At 49.2% G+C, this 23,168-nt stretch overlaps 1 protein-coding gene across 2 annotated transcripts; it reads right to left on the bottom strand.

Annotated features, from left to right (window-relative positions):
• Window positions 1-5,368: 5,368 nt before the first annotated feature.
• CMPK2 (cytidine/uridine monophosphate kinase 2) lies at window positions 5,369-18,058 on the bottom strand. 2 transcript variants are annotated; one of them, XM_023252150.2, is made up of 5 exons: window positions 17,356-18,055; window positions 15,643-15,757; window positions 14,517-14,718; window positions 8,538-8,771; window positions 5,369-7,080 (listed from the first exon to the last, which is right to left on the bottom strand). In XM_023252150.2, the coding sequence occupies exons 1-5, from the start codon at window positions 18,013-18,015 to the stop codon at window positions 6,963-6,965; spliced, it is 1,329 nt and encodes a 442-aa protein (XP_023107918.2). In that variant the 5' UTR covers window positions 18,016-18,055; the 3' UTR covers window positions 5,369-6,962. The 2 variants fall into 2 exon arrangements, with proteins under 2 accessions (XP_023107918.2, XP_023107919.2); XM_023252151.2 differs by lacking the exon at window positions 5,369-7,080 and adding an exon at window positions 7,093-7,706 and having other exon boundaries at window positions 17,356-18,058.
• Between the last annotated feature and the right edge of the window lie 5,110 nt (window positions 18,059-23,168).

The following is a 23,168-nucleotide window of genomic DNA, read 5'->3' as shown; positions in this document are numbered from 1 at the left end:
ATCTATAATATTTACTGCATCAGATTAGCTGACAACCGTCTCCCATGTTACAAAGAGCTCTGGAGGAAGGATTGGAAAACCTTCCTCTATCCCCGCATCTGCGGCTAACAAATCATATGACCCTGGGCAGCAGAAGCCTTTCTCTGGCCTCATTTTCCACAACTATTAAAGAAAGAGATTGAGTCCTCTGATCACTAAGGTCTTTCTTTGAATATTTTTCTGACCCCGGGGCTGTATTTAGAATTCTTGAAGCAAGAAATTAGCCACTTTTAAAGACGTGCTACTTTGACCTAGAAATGTTCCACGTTTTGTCCTTTGTTCTCCCATTAGAGCAGACATTTAAATAAAAATGAAAGAAACCACTGTTGTTTTTCCAAGCACAGTTTGTGTGTAATGAGGGAAGTGATTATCTCGGCACAGGACCGAGGAGGGACACGGCTCCCTTGGAAATATTTAAAATTGGCTCTTTTCCTCCCTCTAGTGGAAATGCAATGTATTTGCTCTGTACGGAATTGATTTTTCAAGTCTTCGTCGGATGAAATAGAAAACAGCTAGTGTGACTTAAGTCCTAAGCAGGCATCCAACCAAATGCAATTTCTTGCAAGTTTTCTGCCCAAATGCCTTATATTTGTTACTTTGTTTTAAAAAAAAATCAAGATTTACAATAAAAACTTGCAAAGTAGATTTAGACCAACGCACAGTCTTCAAACGAAACTCCCTGGTCCAAATTAGATATTGTGTATCTTAGTATACGCCCACAAGAATCCTAACATCAGTTCACTTAGGAAAATGAGTGTGTCAAAGCGCTTTACCGAATAGGGCAAGCGACACGGCGCTGAACAGCACAGCACCAGGTTGGGCAAGAAATGTTCATGTCAATCGAGCTTAACATGTATTTACACCTATTCTGTATGAGGTTCTTGCTTGCATCTCTGAAGCCACTCTTGCCACGCCCCGGGCAACATAAACCATACCCTGGTTTGTCTTAACCGTCTACACCAGCCACAGAAAGTATGGCGATGACGCGGATGGTGTGTGTGTGTTTCTGTCTCTGTACCTGCACTGTGAGCTCCTGGTAGGAACCCCTTACTCTACTGGAGAAGAAGACTGGTTGGGGGGCGGAGAGACTCTGACACAGGTGGACAGGCTGTGACTCCAAAGGCTCCACCCTTCAGTTGTCTAAAGATCACGGTGCTGAAAAGTGTGTTTGTATTTAAGTAAAATCAAATAATGCTGTCCTGGCTGAATTCATGGTGCTAACCACTCCAACATCAGCCCTGCCTGGTCCTGGGAGAGAGATTTTCCACAAGGAAGAGTTGTTATGATATCTGCACTTTAAAGAGGAACAGGGGACAGGGAAAATAGAGCCGGAGGTCACTGGGTGTCTACGGCAAGAATCCAGAAGGTGAGAGCTTCACTCCATGAGACCAAAAGCTACACACAAAGTTTTCGGTCTTACGCATCAGTCGTGAGCCGCTCCCAGGGTTACCAGAACCTGAGGAAAGCATCCTACCGGGAAGGTGCAAATAAACAGAACTCCACCTTAGGAGAAATGGTGACTTTCTAAAAAGAGCTTCATTTTTTTTTAAGTTTATTTATTTGAGAGAGAGAGAGAGAGAGAGAGAGAGAGAGAGAGGCAGAGAGAGAGGGAAACAGAGAATCCCAAGCAGGCTCCACACTGTCGGCACAGAGCCCGACGGTGGAGCTCGAACTCATGAACCGTGGGATCGTGACCCAAGCCAAGATGAAGAGTCGGATGCTTAACAAGACTGAGCCACCCAGGCGCCCCTATAAAAAGAACTTTAAAACAAGGCACAGTTGATCGTCTCAAAAAGAGAAGTAAAGACCTAGCATCGAAAAAAGAAAACACATTATTTTTTAAGACAAGAATATTTAGATAAGAAAAGGAAGAAAGGAAGAGGGCAAGGGATGGATAAAGGAAGGGAGGGAGAAAGAGAAAGTTTTTAGAATTTAAAAACCTCACAGCAGATTTCCAACATCTAAATAATAAACTATGTTTGAAAAAAAATAAAGAGAAAAGAGTGAGGGGAATTCATCAAGGAAACAATCCAAGAGAAAACTTCCCAAAACTCAAGGACGTGAGTTTCCAGACTGAAAGGACCCAGCGAGAACCCAGCAAAACATACACCGAATTATGTGATGGCGACACTTAGAATCCAGTAGGCAAGCGGAAGATCCTGCTTGCTCCAGAGAGGAAAAAATAAGGTTGGACATGTTGAGGCCCATGCCCCCCAACTTCCTGCTCCAGGCTTTGCCCCCGAACTACCCCCAGGGGACATCAAGAGCACCAGTCTCTCCAGTCGCGACCTCGAACCTCTCTGAACCAACCCAAAATAAAGTCTTGTCAAAATAAACCAGGCCGCGCAGAATGATTGAGCAAAGGAAGCCTTGACATCTCCTTTCTTTAAGTTTATTTATTTTTGAGAGAGAGAAGGCATGTGCACATGAGCGGGGGAAGGGCAGAGACAGAGCGGGAGAGAATCCCAAACAGGCTCCACCCTGGGTGTGGATTGGGGCTCGGTCTCACGACGAGGAGTTCGTGACCTGAGCAAAATCAAGAGTCTGATGTTCAACCAACTGAGCCACCCAGGCGCCCCCACATCTACTTTCTCGACTGTTCTCAGTTCCTTGACATTTGCACATGCCCTGAGAGTCTGTGAGCCCCCAGAGAGGAGGATCCAAGGGCTGCAGAACTGAAAGTGGCCATGAAGACAACTATGGCTGGGGCTGCATGGAAGACAGACTCAGGAGACCCAAACACTGGTGAGACCCCCCCACTGAGGCCAAGTTCATCATAAAGGGCTGAAGGAAACACATTTCAGTTGCCTGTGCCATCAGGGCAATGCACACCCAGTTAGAGAGAGGGCACGCTGACGACAGACCCCTTTCCCCTCATCTTCAAGGTGGCCTAAATGACATTCTAGGCTCCAGCCACCCAGATGCCATCTCGGAGAAAGGCCAGCGTGAGGCTTGGAAGATGGGGGAATCTGAGCCACTGGGCATTTTCTCTCCAAGAGTGTGCATTACCTAGAGGGCCTGTTAAAAGATCACATCAAGTTTAAATCTGATAGGAATAAACCTGTTTCCTCCACTAACCAGGTACGGTGCTCATGAGAAAGACCAAATGCAAAGGGAAAACATCTCCTAGTTGCAAATTGCGCCAACAAGCTGAATGGATTTCATGAAGCTTTTAAAGTGAGGAAAAAACAGGGCGCCTGGGTGGCTCAGTCGGCTAAGCGTCCGCCTTCAGCTCGGGTCATGATCCCATGGCCCGTGGGTTCGAGCCCCGCGTCGGGCTCTGTGCTGGCAGCTCGGGGCCTGGAGCCCGCTTGGGATTCTGTGTGTCTCCCTCTCTGCCCCTCTCCTGCTTGTGCTCTGTCTCTGTCTCTCAAAAATAAATAAAGATTTAAAAAATTAAACATTAATAAAGTGAGGAAGAAAGTAAAACCTTCTGGGGGAAAAAGGACAGCATTCATTTCTCCTCTCCCTGCTCCCACGAGAAATACATCCAAGTATATGAACACAGCTACCTTTACAGAAGCCTAAGGTTCAAACGAACTTGCTAGTGGACGTATTTGCCAACGTGAAACATAGCTTACGGTCTGGCTCCCAGGTTCAAAGAAAAACAACAGCCTGCATACGAAGAAAGCCTAAGGCCAGAAACACCTGCAATCTCCCAGCACACCTGCAATCATACTGTTGCTCTCGCGTACACAGAGTTCCCATCCTGGACCTGCCAACCTAGTGAAATGCTGTAAAATAATTTCAGCTGTATCTTTGCTTTCGGCTGAAATTGAAATCACTGGCTCTCACTGAGAGAAAAGTATTCTTGATGCTTTACAGCTTCTTAGGTGTCCTGTACTCTGCTTAGGAGTCCCTTAAAAGGATTCACCCTCGGGGCACCTGGGTGGCTCGGCCGGTGAAGCGGCCGACTCTCGATTTCGGCTCAGGTCACGATCTCATGGTTCTTGGGCTTCCGTGGGTTCGAGACAGCACGGAGGCTGCTTGGGATCCTCTCTCTCCCTCTCTCTGCTCTTCCTCACTCACGCACACAGGGGCACATGCCCTCTCATAAATAAATAAATAAATATCTTCAAAATAAAGGATCTACCCTGATGTATTTAACGGATACATATTCTACATAAACATACATTATGCAAATACATACATACGCCCCATTTACTTGAAGTGTGTCATGCGGAGATGATGTAACATTTGCATGTGCCTCACCGACTATTTCCCTGGTACACATTCCAAGAAGATCCCAGGGCCTAAGCACTTTGAAGATGCTACACGGTTTGGGCCCCTGGCTGGCTCTGTCAGTAGAGCACGCAGCTCTTGAGGTCAGGGCCGTGGGTTCGAGCCCCATGTTGAGTGCAGAGATTGCTTAAGAAAAATAAAATCTTTAAAAGAAAAATATGCTACACATTGCTCCTAGAAGACAGAGAGGTCACAGAGAGAGGGGGCAGCAAAAAAAATAAAAACACTCTGGAAAACAAAAAAGAGTTCAGACCATGCCACTGAGAGAGGCAGGCTGTGGACGAGGAGGAATCTGAGGTACCATACGTGCCCTGGCTCTGCCTGACGGCCCTTTCCTAAGTAGATGCCCTTTATGCCCTTTACGCATTCATCCCTCGTCCACATCTGTTTTCAGGAATGAAGGCAGCCTCCGTTCAAGCCTCCTGTCGTTGCCTCTGCACCTCCACAGTGTCACCCTTGTCCCTCGGTCCCAGGAAGGCTCACCGGCACCGCCGAATACCAGACAGCGTGAAGGGTCAGCAGAGGAAGCGACGCTCCATACGCCCCTCTGCTCACAGGCTCCTGGAAGACCTATACGTGCCCAGTTGGCCGCTCTAGCTGCAAGGAAGCCTTGGGAATGTACTCATAATTCTTGGCAGCCATGTGTCAAGTCAAAAATTCTATTACTGTGGAAGAAAGGGAGAATAAATACTTGGGACAACCAAAGGTCTATCACGAGACCAGAAGCGAAACCCAACTTGTCACGAAACCGAGCCAAGCGAATGATTCCTTGTCATCAAGTTTCTGGGTAGGAGGTGCTGTCTTGTCTCATGCTCATAAATCACACACCTATCGGTGCATGAAAGAACCCAAGTGTACAAAGAACGATTTCTTCTTCTTAATATCTGCAACGAAGAAAAGATTCTACTTTCCTGAAACAGCGTTTACAAGAAAGTGAACACACCCCTCTTCCTCTGAAATCACTTTGACCAGAGATCCCACTTGGCCCACGAGTTCACACCTCCCCACTTTGCTGACCGAAAATTCCAGGAAGCCACACTGGAGGGACGCCTCAGAAAAAACAACATATATGGGGGACACCACCATAAACTGGACAATCCCAACAACTTTATTCATTTGCGAGGTACAGAAGGCAGGCATGAAATGTTTGTTTTTCTAGACTGCCAACACAAGCTTTTTTAAATGTTCAGACTAAATAATACCAAGGACACAGACATCACATCTTACAGGAACCTAATGCTCTTTATTAGCTTTAAAAAATACTTTCAACAGAAACCAATTACATAGTTATATATGCAAATATATTATATAAAAATTACCTGGAATTCTTTTGAAAGACAGTATGATACAGTTATTAGTATGAAATGTATTATAATTCAAGTCCCCACATAACCGGATAAGGCCTTGTCTAAGACTTAAATGTCTTGGCAAGAAGACATTCCCCCCAAAACAAGCTGCAAGCTTCATCTATCTTAGAACCAGAAGGGATTTTAGGTAATCACCTGGTTCAGCCAACTCCTTAATACAAATAAAGGATGATTATCACTTTTCAGATCAAGTTACATGGGCTATTGATGTTCAGCGACTCACCCAAGGCCACATAGCTATTAAATTTCCTCTTTCCTCAGCCATTTCTTTTTCCTAAGCAAACAGATCTCAAAGCTGATTTCATATGTAATCATAAGACATTCAAGTGCAAGATAATTTACTAAGAAACCCCATTCCAGGATCCACTGTGCTTATTTAGCAAGATAAATTAAATCTGTGTAATGAAAATACACAACAAGCACTGCCTTTAGCTTCTTGGCTTTGATTTTAATTAGTAAAGCATAGCCCCTCCACCGAGGAGAAACATGATGTAAATATCAACATAAATATATTGCTGCATTGGCTAAGTTTTAATGCATCTAGTTTAGTCCAAAACACTCATTATATCCAAAGCCGTGTTTTCAGAGGAAAGGAAAGGAACATAAATAAACAGAACATAATCCAAAGTGGGTTGGTATATTTGTATTGAGAGCATCTGGGTTGGCAGTCTCTATATTTGACTCTGACCACGAGGGGATCGTCTCAGGGGTCGTGAGACACGAATCAGATGTCTTCTTTGTAAGTGTCGCCTACCCACAAGGCGACCCTGTGGGCGTTGTCCTCAGACAGCCAGGACACGTGGACCCTTTCTTCAGGAGCATTTAGCTCTAGGATCAGGGCTGAGCCCCCCAATGACGGAGTGAGGCCATATTGGGAAGGAGGTAACTATGTCACATCAGGGTCTCATCAGTGACCCAAGAGGAGGTATGGGAGGGGCCGGAGGGGCTTCCGCCGATTTGGAAGATCTTCCTGGTTATTTCTGTATACCTCATGCTTTCTGGATAAGACAAAACTTGGAGGGATTTGGTAGGAACGTAGCTGAAAACGCATTCCAGGAAAACGTTTGTTACTTGAAGAAAGCAATCACTGATCTCTGGCTGGAACGTGACGGTCTCAACCTTGACCGGTCCTTTGGTCAGAAGGGAGTGTAACGGTGTAGGTAAAATCGAAATGGTCTGGTCTTCGGCTTTCTAGCACACGCCATGGTTATGCAACAGAAATCTGGGAAAACCGTGTACCCCGCCGTGGGCCTAGATGTATCAAACAACATCAAATCTGCCAAAATGCAGAATTACATTTTGGAGTAATTACAATTAGCTAAAATTATTTTGGATTATGCCTAAAACCGTCTGGAGGACTTCCTCTCTCGAGGGACTAGCATCAACCACGTGGCAGGCGGGGTTCTCCATCCGCTGATAGGACACTTCTACCCTGGGGACAGGCAGAAATGAAAAGAGTTGGCTTATCTTTTAACAAGGCTCTACACACAAATGCCACTTCCCCACCAGGATGCACGCAGCAAGGGCCCCATCTGATTTATCTCGCTGTTGCGCTCAGCCGCTAGCTTTGTCCGCAGGAGACGTGTGACACGTTTTGGTTAATAAATAACAAATTCAGAGTAACGTTTAGTAGCTAGCCTTTACGGCTACCTGTTTTCTACACTGGCATCAGCGTCCTGCGTGATTCTTCTGTTTTCATACTCAGGGTGACCTGAGGAAGGGAACCGTGTCACCCCCATTTCTGCAGAGAAAGTAGCCGATCCCAAGAGGTGAACTAATTGGGCACACAGGAAATCGCTCCACAGTCTGTGCCCCGAAGGATTTCAGACAAGCCAGAGGCCCTCGGCACGGACACTGTCTTCACAGACGAGTCTCTGAAAAATTCACCAGGTTGTCCCAGAACTCCTTCGGGTGTTAGCTAGCCTTGACGTGTAGGAATGACGGAGGCCGGTGGCGTTAGGGAAGCGTGACAGCATGTGGTTGTAACACGTGCTGTTGACTACTCACTAGCTCAGTGAACTCATCAAACTGCTTTCCCCTCCGCCTCGGTTTTCTCACCTGCAAAACGAGGGCTGAAATAATGCCTTCCTGGTGATGTGTCACGAGGCCTAATTGAATTAATCCGAGTAAACTGCTTGACACGGTTTCTTTGCACACAGCCGAGTTGTTATTTAACTATTTGTAACAGGGCTGTGTTATGACAGCGGTGCTATGATTGTTTATTTATATAAACTACCCCGCTTTGGCTTTTCAAACCAGTCCTACAGAACGGATTCAACCTCGGCTCTAAAACAGTGAGCCTCTGGTCCAGGGTCTCCAGCTACCGTCCCACAGCTCTCTCATGAAAACAAAAGCACTGCCTTTAAAATCAAAAAAGATCCTGATTTTAATCCCAGGTTTCCTACACAGTAGCTATGCAAATCCAGACAAGTCACTTCATCCTTGGAGCCTCAGTTTTGTAAACCGTAAAAGACGGCTGACGTCGCCCTCGTGTGCATCAGAGAGCATCCGGATGTGTCAGATGCCTGACACACGGGAAGCACCTTCTAAGGAAAAGTCACAGTGAGGTCATCGGACAGCACTCTGTGCCCATTCTAGTAGGACTGGGGAACCAGGACCCAGAAATGTGCATTGTCTTCCCCGGGTTCACACTGTTCCTGGCACAGCCAGGACTGGAAGGAAGCCCCGATGCCCTGTGGCCGTGCGTCACCAATGCTGTGGCCGTGTGGGAACTGCACCGTCAGAAGGAGCTGAACTACTCTGGGGGATACTGCCTCTCGGGTTTGAACAACGAGAACAACGTCATTTCCTCCACATTCCTAAAGCCGGCGCCCATCCTGGCTCTCCGCCACGGCCAGGAACCCCTGCCGTTCACATCGGGACACCTACTTTTGACGAAACATGCTGTCGGCCTCCAGTTCAGCTTCCTCTCTGGTCCGCTCCACGCCCCGGCCCTCAATTCTCTGCATCCTCTTCTTGGGGCTCACTGTGAGCAGCAGGACCAGGTCGGGTCTGAGCAGGTCCCTGGGCCACTGGTATATAGGGTGATGGGCCGGGGGCAGGTACTGGAGCCCCCCGGTCACCTCGGTGGCGATGGCATAGGTGGCCGTGCTGTGCCAGTACCTGGGAAGGAGAGGACGAGTGAGATCTCCATCTGCAGAGGCCAAGGTCAAGGTGCACCTGAAAATGTGCCGCGCGAGAGGCTGAAGCCAGCACGGCTCTGCTCAAGTTTTCCCTGCATTGCAATTTGTTCAATAAATAAAACTCAATCTGGGGGCGCCTGGGCGGCTCAGTCGGTTGAGCGTCCGACTTCGGCTCAGGTCATGATCTCGCGGTTCGTTGAGTTTGAGCCCCGCGTCGGGCTCCGTGCTGACAGCTTGGAGCCTGGAGCCCGCTTCAGATTCTGTGTCTCCTTCTCTCTCTGCCCCTCCCCGACTTGTGCTCTGTCTCTCTCTATCAAAAATAAATAAATGTTAAAAAAAAAAAAAAAAAGAACATCTATTCCAAAACGCCCAAGACACAGTTACAGTGTGTGTCCAGGCACACGGCTCCACACGGGCCTGTCTTCACACTTTCCTCCAGCGGGAGTGAGGCTCTCAGTCAGCAAAACTCCTACTCTGCCTGCACAGTCCCACTCAGACGGAGCCCCACGGAGAGCTCACTGTTTTCTCCTCTGGGCTCCCAATGCCCCTCACGCCCGACTCTACGGAAGAACTTCTCACGGTAAAGAAAAGCAAGTTGTTCATAGGCATGACCTCTTCGGGCTCCTCCGTTAGAAAATTTCTTGTTTAGTCACTCCCGCCTTCCAAAACCTGAAACCAGCGTGTGGCACACAGTAGGTACACAATAAATGTTCTCTGGGTGTGCATATGACTAAATTGGAATCATTTCATTAATTGGCATAGCTTATTATAATCTTGACCTGCTCATGTCATATTCCAATTTTAAGAGGCTACAAAACTCCAAGTTCAATATCAAAGGACTCTCATCACAGATATTTATGAAACAGTTACAAACATTCTAGGGTGGAGAAGGACCCATGGCCCCATCCTTGTGTGTATTTTCAACTTACTAACTTCAATGTTTTAAAATCCTAAATTCTTAATCATTGGACACTTGAACTACTTTTCCCAGTGAAAAGGACGGACTGGCATCTACCAAACGAATTCACAGTGTTATCTGAGCTGTGTGTTAATCTACCTTCTGCCACCTACTTCCTCTGCGGACACAGGTAACTCATTTAAGCCAATGTAGTCTCAATTTCCTCATCGGGAAAACGAAAAGCATGCAAAACCCCGTTTCTCTTCCACGGTTGCTGCAAACATAGACCATATCTGTGTATCACACTGTCATTATAAGAAAACACCAAATGTTGGGCGCCTGGGTGGCTCCGTCGGTTAAGCGTCCGACTTCGGCTCAGGTCATATCTCGCGGTTCCTGAGTTCGAGCCCCGCGTCGGGCCCTGTGCTGACAGCTCAGAGCCTGGAGCCTGTTTCGGATTCTGTGTCTCCCTCTCTCTCTGCCCCTCCCCTGCTCGCACTCTGTCTCTGTCTCTCAAAAATGAATAAACATCAAAAAAAAATTTTTTTTAAGAAAATCCCTAATGTTTAGCGGACACTGCTTATAACTAAAGCTGCATTTTCAAATGATGGCGATACAGACGGTACGGAAAAGGAGACACAAATAAAAATTAATTTGGGAGGTGAGCAATTCTCACACCATCCATCCTTCAAAGCCCTCATCCACCTCCAGAAGTGGCCACCGTATCGGCCAGCTCCTTGAGTCCTGCCCGGAAGCATCTCTCTGTGCCGCGTCCCTGAGTCACCATTTCCAAACGTGTGCTTTCACCTTCTCTCTCAGATGCATCTCGTCTCCCAAGCCGAATAAATCCAGGAAGGGTCCAGGTTTTCTGTTTCTTGGCAGCCAGACTACCATTTATTCTGCTTTTTTGCACATGTTCCGTGTTCACTGAATTAAATACTCAGCTATGAATACAGAGGCTGATATCATCTTAATTTTAAAAGCCTTCCTTTTGTAGAAAAACCATCAGCAAGAATAGACTTTTAAAGGTAATGAGGGTGATTAAGTTGCCAACCTTCACCACAGTCACCATCAAAAACTACTCTGTCTCCCTCGTTTTTTTCAGCTAGATGAGGGTACAGTCTAAAATGGATTTCATTAAAACCTTTACACATGAACAAAGCCCACCCAGACAACAAATAACTGCTCTTTTCTTCCCGTTTGACAAGGTGATACAGTATCTCTTTAAAGAGCAAAATTGCCGACGATTCGCAGACACAAAGAAGGAAAATCAAGGTAAAAATGGAAGCCCGGTTTTCTATAGCTAGAGCTCTCTCACTGACAACGCCGTGGCTCATTTCAAATAATCACACCCTCTGGCCATCAATTTCAGACGCTCCGCTAGTTAGTATTTTCCCTTCTGCCTTCAGGGAAACCACATGGGTTCAAATCAGATGCAATTTGTCCACACGTTATACACAGCTTCTATAATAACGCTTTGTATCTTCATAGCGATTTGCTATTTCGAAGCACTTCTCCCTGTATCAACTCAATGGCTATTCATCACCAGTCCTAATGGTAGGTGGGGAAGCGAGGAGGGCTCCCTCCCTTTAACGGATTAGGAAGCTGGGAGCGGAGGGGATCGGCATCCACCTACACACAGAAGCCAGCGCAGCTTCAGGACTTGGGACATCGGAGGAAACAATGCGCCTCATCGAGTCGCACCATAGGAGGAGAAGTTCAGGCTTTTCTCATTGAAAAAGGACACTGCATGAAGACAAAAAAAATCTCAAATATGGCAGATTCACTTATTAATAACGGGGCAAAAACATCCCCCAAAGAAGTCCCACAAAGGAATGCAGTTTCTCACTCTTCTTGCCAACCCTCAACCTCTTGAAATAACCACCTTGCCATCCCCGAAGTTAAAACTACCTCCCGGCATGGTCGCTCCGACGAGAGTACCCGGCTTCTAACTCATTTTCACTGTTTTCCTCTCGCCCGGCAACCCACCACCTCAGGCCTTATTTCCTGCACACGCTCAGAACCGCCTTTCCGTGGGGTATTGCAGAGCTACAGAAAAAAGCCTGTACAGAAAAGTACAGGGGAAAGTATTTCAAGAAAGGGGTAGAAGTTTCCAGATGTGGCAAACCAACTTGAACAAGGGGAAAGCCTAGCATAAAAGGCTGGCGATGCTAAGTGTTGACCAGGATGCGAGTCAAAGGGAATTCTCAAACACTGCTGGTGGGGGGTGGGGGTGGCCGTGAGCTGTTTCAACCACTTCAAAAAACTTTCTGGAATATTTGCTGAAGTGGAACACATGTGAACCCCCACGCCCCTGCAGCTCCGCTCCTGGGCGTCTCTGCACCAGAACCGCAGATATACAGGCACCAGAGTTACGTAAAAAATGTCCAAAGCAAGGGGCATCTGGGTGGCTCTGCCGGTTGGGCGGTCGGCTCTTGATCTCGGCTCAGGCCACGATCTCATAGTTCGTGGGTTCGAGCCCTGTGTTGAGCTCTGCACTGACAGTGTGCAGAGCCTGCTTGGGATGCCCGCTCCCCCTCTGGCTCTCTCTGCCCCTCCCCCATGCACACACACTCTCTCCCTCTCTCAAAATTAAAAAAAAAAAACAGTAATAAAATAAAACAAAAACGTTAAAACGTGTTCATAGCAGCAAGGGGAGTATCATATGCGGCATGAAGGCCGTCAGACGCAAAGAGCAGTAATGCACACCTGCGTGGACAAGCAGTTCAAAAACAGAAGGAACAAGTCCACGGTGATGGAGGTCAGGGCAGCAGTTACCACGGGGTGGGGTGGGGGGAGAACGGACGGTGACCGGGTGGGAGAAGGAGGTGGCTTTATGGGGGATGGTGAGGTCCTAAGTCCGGACACGGGTGCGGGCTATACTTGGGTGTGTTCCCTACTTGAAATTCCTTGAGATTTACAGTTATGATTCCTGCTTTTTCCTGAACTCTTGTCATACTTTCAATGCGGTTGCTTATCTTTCCAAAAATAAGCAAAATTGCACAAAGGGCAACAAACATTCACCTGATGCGAAGCAATAACGTAAACGCAGCTCACGACCTTTTGTGCTTTTTATCGACCGTGCGTCCCTTTCCCTAGCCCTCTCCTGAATTTGCTCAATAACCTTCCATCCCTCCGTACTCTACAGTTTGTCTTAATTTGCATGTATTCTACTGAACGCCCGTCTGCAACTCGATTTTTCCAGATTCCGGTTTTGTAGTTTCTGCACAGGGACACACTGCACTGGTCGATGTGGCTGAATGGGGCCCCATTTTACAAACACGCTGGCATTTACGCACCCTTTCTTCTACTGATGGGCTTTGGTTTTTCACATTTTTCAGTATCTGAACACAGCTGAAGGCATCTCGGTTTCTTCAGGCGGTGAAGCGGTCTCCACTCTGTTGTGTCTCCACGAACTGCTCTCCTAGCCCTCCACCCCCACCAGCACCCTGGAGGGCGTCAATCCGTGCACGCGATCGCCAGCTCTGAGCTCTGGGCATTAGGGCATTTTAACTGGTTCTCAGCAGCCTGATGAGAGCAAGCTGCGATCTCATCGCGACTGTAACTTCCGTACCACCGAGTCCCGGTGATTTAAAGCCTAGGATAACTTGCTTTCGTCCATTTGTGTGGTATGTTGAGCTATTCGTTACGTATGGAATTGGAAACACACAAATCAGTTTACATCACTTCATTATCTGAAACCTTCCAATGGCTCCCCTCGGCGCTCAGAATAAAACCCACACTCTCTCGGCCCACGGGCCCTTCTCCTCTACCCTCTGCCTCCCTCTCTCTCTGCTCATTCACCCAGAAAGCAGCCCCTGGTCCACTATGTGCTCATTATGCTGGCCTGTTTCTAGTCCTGGATTATGTCAACTTCTTTCTGTCTGTAGGCTTTGCTCTTACTGACTCTGCTGTCCATAGCGCTGTTACTCCACAGTTTTCATTTCCACCTCTTCTGGGGCGTTCAGAGCTCAGATCAATGTTACCCCCTTATACAGGCCTTCCTCAGTCATACCCACTTCGCTTTACCCTCTTCAGAGTATTTATCACTCTCTGATAGTATCACAGTTCTTTATGCACTTGACCATCAACTTCTCCTGCAACAGTACGTCTGCTCCACACAAGCAGGGCATCGCCTAGCTCACGGGCCGCCAAATCCCCTAAATTGAGAGCCATCTTTGGCACATAGAAGATGCCCAATCAGTGTTTTACAAATAAGCCGGTGAACAAATGAACCACTGAAAGCATCAATTTCTAAAAGCACGGCCTTTGGCCAATATCCTCATACACCATTTCTAGCTTAGTCACTTGGCAGGTCACTTAACCTTTTTTTTTTTTTTTAATGTTTATTTTTGAGAGAAAGAGAGAGAGAGAGAGACAGAGCATGAGCGGGGGAGGGGCAGAGAGGTGGGAGACACAGAATCCGAAGCAGGCTCCAGGCTCTGAGCCGTCAGCACAGAGCTCAACGCGGGGCTCGAGCTCACAAGCCGTGAGATCACAGCCTGAGCCGAAGTTGGACGCTCAACCCCTGAGCTCCCTAGGCGCCCCGACCTTTCGAAAACCTATGTTTCTCATCAGTAAGGGGATAACATGTAGTATCCACTAACCACGCATAATTGTTCCAGATATCGAACAATGGTATGCATGCTCTTAGCGAAATGCCAGCCTGTGACGTAGGTGATTAATAAAGCGTAGGCATTCTTCCTATTCTTATCATCACGCGGTTTGACTTAACATACACACTTGAATACATGCATGTGTAGGTACACACACACACTTACAACGTTGGGGAACAAAATGCCAAACTCATAGGATCTTCATACCTACCTGTCTATAATCACAGGAGATTCTGTAGATTCTTTGGCTATTTCAGAAGCCACAATATAATTGCCCAAAGAATAAAAAGCTCTCCTAATGATAGTTGGCTCATCATCAAAGATTTTCCTCCACTGGCTGATGCAAGCAGGTGGCGACTTTAAGAGGACAGCCCCGAGTGTGTCTGAAACTGACTGGGTCACAGTGGTTTTACCTGCGGGCCAGATACAAACACAGGGCTTCGTTACCATGGCCACGGTATCACTCCCAAACTGCTCAGATGAACTCAGACAGAGCATAGACACTCTTTCCACCTGTAAACCAGCGTAGCTCATTACCTACCAAGATTATTCAAAAAAAAAAAAAAAAGATGCAGACCTTCAGGAACCTGGGTTTGCTCAGTGTGGTATCAGAACACTTGAAAGATATCACAAAGTAATGATAAACTCTGGCAGAGACCTCCGGGCCCTGGGATAACCTCCACCTTGCTCCTTCACACTCTCTGCACCCGGGGAGCCCCGCCTCATGCTGAACCACGTGACTTCAGCCCAGGCTCCACCTTGTCCTTGGCTGTTCTCCCGCCGCCCTTACAGCCTTACTTCTCCTACTTTTGTGTTTTGGGCCAAGTGTGGGTATGTCCGTTGTACTCTGAGATCTCTGCCAGCTCCAACGCTTCTGCCCCCCACTTCCTAGTACTTCCAAAGGGTCCTCGGAATGGCCTGTGCTTCCCAAATGCCCCCAGGCTGGCTCAAGTCCCTTCTCTTCGGCCCATGCTGTTTCTTCCGCCCGGAGGACCGCTTCTGTCTTCCTCACCTGACCTGCTCTGATCTGCGCTGAAAACAGCCTTCCGGGAGCCACCCCAACCACGCTCCGTCCCCCACGCGGAGGCTGCCTTAAGTGCCTTCTCGTGGTCGCCAGAGCACCTGAGGCTCAGCCCCTCCACCCCTCCCCTGGCTTCCCACTCAAGGCCTTATTCACCTTTGCATCGCACGCCTGCCCGGCTCCGTGCGTGGCACACAGTAGACACTGCCGTGAAGCTTACGAGCTGAACTCTGTATAAAGTTGTACTTGTGAAGCCCTGTCTGTTCCCACGAGAGATCAATGTCTCTCCTTGCCTGTAACCAAAAGGTAATATTACCTGTGGCATCCAGTCCTTCAACAGCAATGACCGGGAACTTCCCTTTGTGGACTTGTTCCGGCAACTGGTCGACTAGGTCGAGCACTGCTTGGGCCTCAGGAATGAAGGGTATACACTGTAAAACAACGCGTGTGCAGCCGTAGTGAGGCAACGGGGCTTTTGCAATATCTGATTGCTGAGAACAAGATTGCCCAATGCTAATAAGACATAAGTTGTGTTTCACACCACACCAAAATCATGCTGTTTTGAACCTGAGAGGGGCTGGGGCGCCTGGGTGGCTCGGCCAGTTAAGTGTCTGACTTCGGCTCAGGTGATGATCTTACCACTCCTGGAATATGGGTTCGAGCCCCGCGTCGGGCTCTGTGCTGACAGCTCAGAGCCTGGAGCCTGCTTCGGATTCTGCGCCTCCCTCTCTCTGCCCTGCCCCGGATCGTGCTCTGTCTCTCTCTCAAAAATAAACATGTAAAAAGAAAAGCAATTTTGAACCTGAGAGGGGCTGAGTCCCTCCATTTTATACTGAATGGCTCTGGCTCAAAAAGGTGACAGCAGCTGAGATCCCTCAGCCTTACGGGCCAGCTACCCCAGAGGAAGGAGAGGGAAGGCCACGACTGGGGGGCACAGGCCCCGCTTGGTGCAGTATGTGGGATGTGGGAAACCAACTAGGACTGTAGCTCCCGGAAGCAGTCAGCGGGTCCCTTCCTGCCCCTGCTACGAGGGGAGAAGACAGCCTTGCACTGCGGTCACCAGGGAGCAGCACAGGAGATGCTGGGCATTCAAAGTTCTCGCCTCCGCTCTCCCGCTCTATAGCGAGGCCCACACGTTTGTTTATGCACACGCTTAATCTTCTACGTGCTTCTCCAGGATTAACATGGCCAGCCTTCACAGTAACCCTGCGAGGGTGGCAGCATTATTATTCCCAACTACAGACTAAGGAAACTGAGGCAAGGAGGGTTGAAGAAACTGAAAGTGACACAGGTAACAAAGGCCGGAGTTTGGATTTAAACCCAGGAGACTGGTCCTGCCCTCTTCACCACTCCTTAATACTACCCCAAAAGCTTGCAGAAGGCACTGAATGAACTCCATTGCGCAGCCTCAGCAAGTCGAGTCTGGACACCCCAGGCCCTGCCCAGGCTGCCCCGGGGAAAAGATTCTCGGCGCTCCTTCCCGGAGCACCTGCTGTGTCCCAGATGTTTCCTTGTCCTAAACACCTCAAGGGGAGTGTTTCACAGACGAGACAGGAAAAACGGGGCTTGTGCCGCTTGCACGGGCAGCCGGTAAGCAGGCGGCCACAGATTCAGTACGCGTTTCTCAAACCCCAAACCCTGGCCCTTTTCTCCCCAAAATTCATGCCCCGGCCTCCCAACAGTGTGATGGCTTCCCAGATGGCATGACCCTCCCGGCACCCAGCGGCCTCTTTCCTCCTCCCGCAGAGCCTTCCCCGCGCATTCAGGCGCGGCCTCAGGACATCCATCACTTGCAGTCTCGGAAGGAAAGTTCCAGGCGGCTGAGGATCCAGAAAAGAGCCGCAGCGTCTAAACCGGAGGCGGGCACTCAGGTTCACGGCCCGATCTGTCCAGGGACGTCAATCAGTTCCCCGCGGCAACAGCGCCCGGGCTGGATAGACCGCCCCCCCCACCCCCACCCGAGAACCCACTCCTCCTTGTCTGGGGGGGGGGGTCTACCCCGAGTGCGAGGAAGGGGCAGGCCTCTTACCGCCTCCAGAACGGCGCGGGCGGCCTCCCGGTGCGGGAAGACCCCGGAGCTGGGCAGGTCAGGCACCACCGGGTGCAGGGCGGGCTCCGGGGCGGCCAGGACGCGCTCGCGGGGGCCCACCTGCCGCCACTCCGCCCCGTCCCGCAGCTCCCACAGGCTCTGCCACACCTGCTGGCGCGCGTCGCCCACGAACTCGCCCAGGCGCGGGCCCCCCGGGGCGTCGCCGAGCAGCGAGAAGAGCGCGCGCCGGGTGTCGGGGCTGTCGCCGGGGTCGCGGAGCAGGAAGCCGCGCTGCACGCCGCCCGCCCCGCCGCCGGGGCCGTAGCACAGCAGCCGGCGCAGCTGGCACCGCCGCAGGGGGTCGCGGCGCAGCTGGTGCAGCAGGCGCTGGTGCAGCCGGGCCGCCCGCACCCGGGCCGCGCAGCCGCCGCCCGGCGCCTCGGGCACGCACAGCGAGTAGCTGCGGCCGGGCGGGCCCAGGAGCGCGGCCACGCGGGGGTCGAGGCGCGCGCCCGGGGCGTCCCCGCCGACGGCGAAGTGGGCCAGGCCGCAGCCCGGCAGCTCCAGCGCGAAGCGGCGCGGCGGCGCCATGGCCAGAGCGCGGGCCCCGCGGAGACGCGCGAGCGGCAGCGGGGCGCGCGGGCCGAGGGCGGAGGCCATGGCCCGTCCGGTCCCGCCCCCGCCGCGCCCGGGGCGCCCCCGCCACCGGGGAATCGAAAGCGAAGTGACCGGCGGGCGGGGCGCGGGGGAGGGGTGGGGCGGCCGCGGCCTCCTCCGCCCTCTCGCGGTCGCGCCCGGAACGGCGGCGGCGGGGAGGGGACGGCCGCGGGTGGCGCGCACGGTCCCCACCCCCGGCTTCCACCCCGAGGGTACCCGGGGCCCGGCGCTGGGGGCGGGGAGGGGGCGGGGGCCCCGGGAGGGGGCCCCCGGGGCCCCAGGCCCTGCACTGCCGATGCCTCCGCTGTTGTTTACGTCCCGGGTGGGGTGTGTGTGCGCGTGTGTGTGCGCGCGCGCGTTAGAGAGGGAGAGAGAGAGAGAGATCGGGACTCTTCGCTGCCCCCCACCCTCACTGGCCCTTCAGTGCAGACTCCTTACCCACAGGCCGCTGGCTCAACCTCCCCGCTGACCGGCTCTTTGGCCCTCACTCCCACCCAAGTCCTAGCAGCTGCTCCGACTGCCCAAACGGGGAGCACTTTTCCCTCTTCTGGGACTTATCCCTCTCCTTTTGCTGACTCTCAAACCCGGTTGTCTCCCGATGTGCGCGTGGGCCAAACCAAAGGCCCGCATTCGGTCCCAGTCGGTGGTGGTAGCAGCTGTATCGGCCAGAAGTCCGCCGTCGACGGTATCGTTGTCCTTGTGCGACAGCTTTTACACGCCTGTTTGGACGTATCGTTGTGTGCTCGCTGCTTAGCTGAGGATATCTTGGACGATGATGGTCAGGCCGACTGAAAACCAAAATCCTATGGGGAAGAGCCAAAAATTCACAACTGAGCTAAAGGTGGAAAACGTTGGCCGAACGGAGAGCAAATAAACTTTACGATTTAAGCAATTTGGATTCAGCACAGGTGCATGTGTAATCCCGAAGGGAATACAACTTGTCGACAAGCAGGAACTTTTAGACCTGAGGTTGAACTATGGGTTAATAGACCAGGGGCAGTTCAGCTCTTCGAGAACAGGATCATTCTTACTCTCTGTGAGCAATCTGACTTTGGGGCACTTAGCGGGCAGAGGTGTTTTCACGTGTATAATCGGCACATGGGAGACAGAAGAAGAAAACACCCATATTGCGTCCTCCCATGAGCCTCTCTTGACCCTTTTTGCGCGCCCCTTCCCCACTGCCTCTGTCCTTTCTTTGTTTTCCTCTCGGTTTCACCTACCTCCCCCCACCAAGAAGACAGTGAAATTAAAGACCTTGCACCCCCCCCCGTGCTCAGTCAACCTTCATATCTGTTGACAATTGAAGATAGAATATTTTCACTCATAAAGGGAAAAAAAAATTGTCAGATTTTTGAGCTCCGGTTTCAAATTCCTGTACAGAGAATCTGATGGTCCCAACTTAAGTGGATGTTTCGATGGAACAAACTACGCTTGTGGGTGGAGAGCAGAGAAGCTGGGAGCTGGAAAGATCCTTCAGTGAAGTCTTTCGGTGAATGGATAACACAGCTTCATTCATTTAAAAAAGTCGTATTTTTCGGGGTGCCTGGGTGGCTCAGTCAGTTAAGCCTCCAACTTTGGCCCAGGTCATGATCTCGCAGTCCGTGAGTTGGAGCCCCGCATCCAGCTCTGTGCCGACAGCTCGGAGCCCGGAGCCTGCTTCGGAGTCTGTGTCTCCCTCTCTCTGCCCCTCCCCCATTCATGCTCTGTCTCTCTCTGTGTCTCTCTGTCTATCTCTCTCTTTCTCTCTCTCTGTCAAAAATAAATAAACATTTAGAAAAAAAAAATTTTAAGTCATAGTTTTCAACACTTGGAGTATTAAATGGGAAAACTAAAGCTATCCTGGCCCCTCTGTTCATGGGCGGGGCGGGGAGCAGAAAGAAAGAATTAATAATTATAAATGCAGTAATTAATAAATAATAAATGAAAACACTAATATTTATTTTGGAAAGGAGATTGGTTTTGGAAAGCCTGCTGAAGTAGATATACTTCTAGGTAGACTATTCAAATGGAGAAAAAGAAAGAAAATGCAATCCGCACAATAGGTATCCAAGAAAGGAAAAAGCCACAGATTGTGAAGGCCTCCAAAAAGAGAGAATATTACATACAATTCTGCATCAATACGTCTGAATGTCACAAAATAAATGGTGAAGTTGGAAAATAAGAATTGACAAAATAGATCCGGGAAGGAGTGATGATTCTATAATCTAAACCCTGGGAAAGAAGGTAATGAAGGACCCCAAAGTAGACACATTTAGTAAGTAACTGCTTTATTAAGGAACAGGTAAACCCTCTAGTCCATAAGCCTTCTATTTCTCTTTCATAAAGTTCTTTTGGATGCATTGGTGAGCTTCCAATCTGAAAAATACTCTATTGTATTGTGGAGTTGATTTTCTCACTAATAGCGCTTATGTGCCATCCCATGAAGAAAGAGTCAACACAACTCACTCAGAGCATCTCTCCAGGGGAGACCGGAGCCACGATTGATCCTGGCCAAACCCTAGAAACATGCCCTTCAAAAGGTTCTTTCTACCAATCATTGATGATTCTGTGTCTATACCGGAGCAATGCCACGTCGGCCTGTCAGCACTGTTCTGCACACACCAAGGTTGGTGATGGGCACCTCATTCACCGTTGGGTTGCTTAGATTTGGTGACCATGGCCAGTCACAGCTGAATGCACGTACACGTCTAACCCTCCACATAAACCCAGACTCTGAGACTCAAGCAGGCTTCCCTGACCAACTAATTTGTACTTGTCCCTGTAGTGCACTGCTTGAGAGAAAGTCTGTCCTGAGCAACTCAGGCCAAGGGCTCAGAAGCCTGTGCAGACCTCTCCAGACCCAGTCTGAGTTTTCATTTTCTTCCTGTTTTCACTCTGCATCCCTTCCCTGGAATAAACCCTAACAGGGAGTATAACCTGCTCCTGAGTCGTATGAATCCTTTTAGCCAATACCCACACACAAGACAGCTAAGTAAAAATTTCAAGGAACAATATCTTATTTTGAAGCACTTTAATAGTCCATTTCATTTCCTTAAATACTCACACAGATACACGAAACCGCAGCTCTGCAAATTAATAAAATTAAATCAATTAAGTTTCAACTAGTAAATGAGTGAACAAGAAAGCCAAAGAGTTAAAGATATGTACAATGTGTGTAACCACGAAAGTTCATGATAAACAATGAATTTCTAAAAATCTGTACTAAAAATACAGAAAGTCCACTGTGGGGGGAGGGGAGGGTGGAATGCAGGAAGTCCAATACAAAAGTGGGCAAGGGACATGAACAGGCACTTTACAAAAGAGATGGCTAATACACATATATAAAGGTGCTTAATATCACTAGTCATCAGAGAACTGGAAACTAAAAAGAGCTACCATTACATATCCACTGGGTGGCCAAATTAAACCAGACAAAACAAAAATCTTACAGTGAAAGTGCCAAATGAGAAGGAAGATGTGGAGCAGCTTGAACTCTTACAGTATTCTGGTGGGAATGTAAACTGGTTCAAGCGCTCTGGAAAACTCTTTGCAGATATGTGCTAAAGGGGAGCACACACACACCACATGAGGCAATGAGTCCATTCCTGGGTATATACCCAACATAAACGCACATGTATATGTTGACCAAAAGGCATATACAAGAATATTCATGGTGTGATAGCAAAATATTCCAAACGTTCATCATAATAAAACAAGGGGCGCCTGGGTGGCTCAGTCGGTTAAGCGTCCGACTTCAGCTCAGGTCACGATCTCGCGGCCTGTAAGTTCGAGCCCCGCGTCGGGCTCTGGGCTGATGGCTCAGAGCCTGGAGCCTGTTTCCGATTCTGTGTCTCCCTCTCTCTCTGCCCCTCCCCCGTTCATGCTCTCTCTCTGTCTCAAAAATAAATAAACGTTAAAAAAAATTTTTTTTAATAATAATTAAATGAATTGTGGTATATTCAAACAATAGAATCAATGAATGCTAGCTAGGAAAATGAACAATCTACTGCTAAACACAGCAACATGGATAAGTCTACAAACAGCATTGAGTGAGAAAGTCCTGACAGAAAGCAGGCATGTTGTGATTCCATCCACATGAACTTTAACAGCGGCAAACCTAGAGTACAGTTTCTAGAAAACAGGACAGGGTTATCTTTGGGGCAGAGGTAGGGTTCAGGGCCTGAGGGAAGGTCTTGGAGGCTTCTTGGCAAAGTTCTATTTCTTGGTCAAGATGCTCATTACATACATGCGTTCAGTCTACCAGAGAGTCATCGTGCCGTGCATTTACGAATTGTGTACCTTTTGATGTATGGGATGCATAGTAGTTGATGGGTAGTCCTGACGTACGGTATGCGTGAGAAAAAGACTTACCACAGAGATGTTAGGATGTCTGCAAATAACTGAACAGATTCTACGTTCGGCTGATGTGTTGCAGCCGCTGTTGGGACATCCCTGCAGGAAACGGTACACATCGGGGAGCATGGAGTACGTTACAGATGTTCAGGTGTTTAGGAAAAAAAGTCCCTGGCTACAGAAAAATGTCGATGACATTTGACTGTTTTCCAGTTGCGTGTGGATGCCTTTAGAGATGGCCGACTCCCACTAAAGAGCCAAAATGGGGCTGCCTTGTGCTTCCCCCAGCCCACCCCCATCTTGAGCAGTTGGAGGAAGAAATCCCTCCCTGGCTTGTGCAGGCCCTGACTTTGAATAAGAAAGTCTACCGCTCCTGAACCTTACTCTTAAATGGGTGGGAAAAGACAGGTTGGAAGGAATAGGACATATGTTCAAAGAGTACCATAAGGACTTGACTTTTGTGAGTTCTCTGCTGGAAAAACTTGGGCTTATTTATCTGATTTGTATTTTATTCACATTTACCAAGTTTTTCTCTGAAAAGTAGGAGGCTCTCAATAAACACTTGTTGAAGCAAAGAAAAAAGGAAGGAAAGAGAGAATGCCTGGAGGAGGGAAGGAAGGAAGGAAGGAAGGAAGGTAGGAAGGAAGGAAGGAAGGAAGGGAGGAAGGGAGGGAGGAAGGAAGGAAGGGAGGAAGGAAGGGACAAATGAATGCATAAAAGAAACTGGCCTGCTTAGAACAGATTTAGGAAAAACTAAACTAACGTGCTGATAATTATCATTGAGCGGGTTTCCAGGTGTTACATCCCAGTTCAAACACTCCCTG

This window comes from Felis catus, chromosome A3 (genome assembly GCF_018350175.1).
Source record: "Felis catus isolate Fca126 chromosome A3, F.catus_Fca126_mat1.0, whole genome shotgun sequence".
Classification (NCBI taxonomy): domain Eukaryota; kingdom Metazoa; phylum Chordata; class Mammalia; order Carnivora; family Felidae; genus Felis; species Felis catus.
This window is presented reverse-complemented; position numbering and strand designations above follow the sequence as displayed.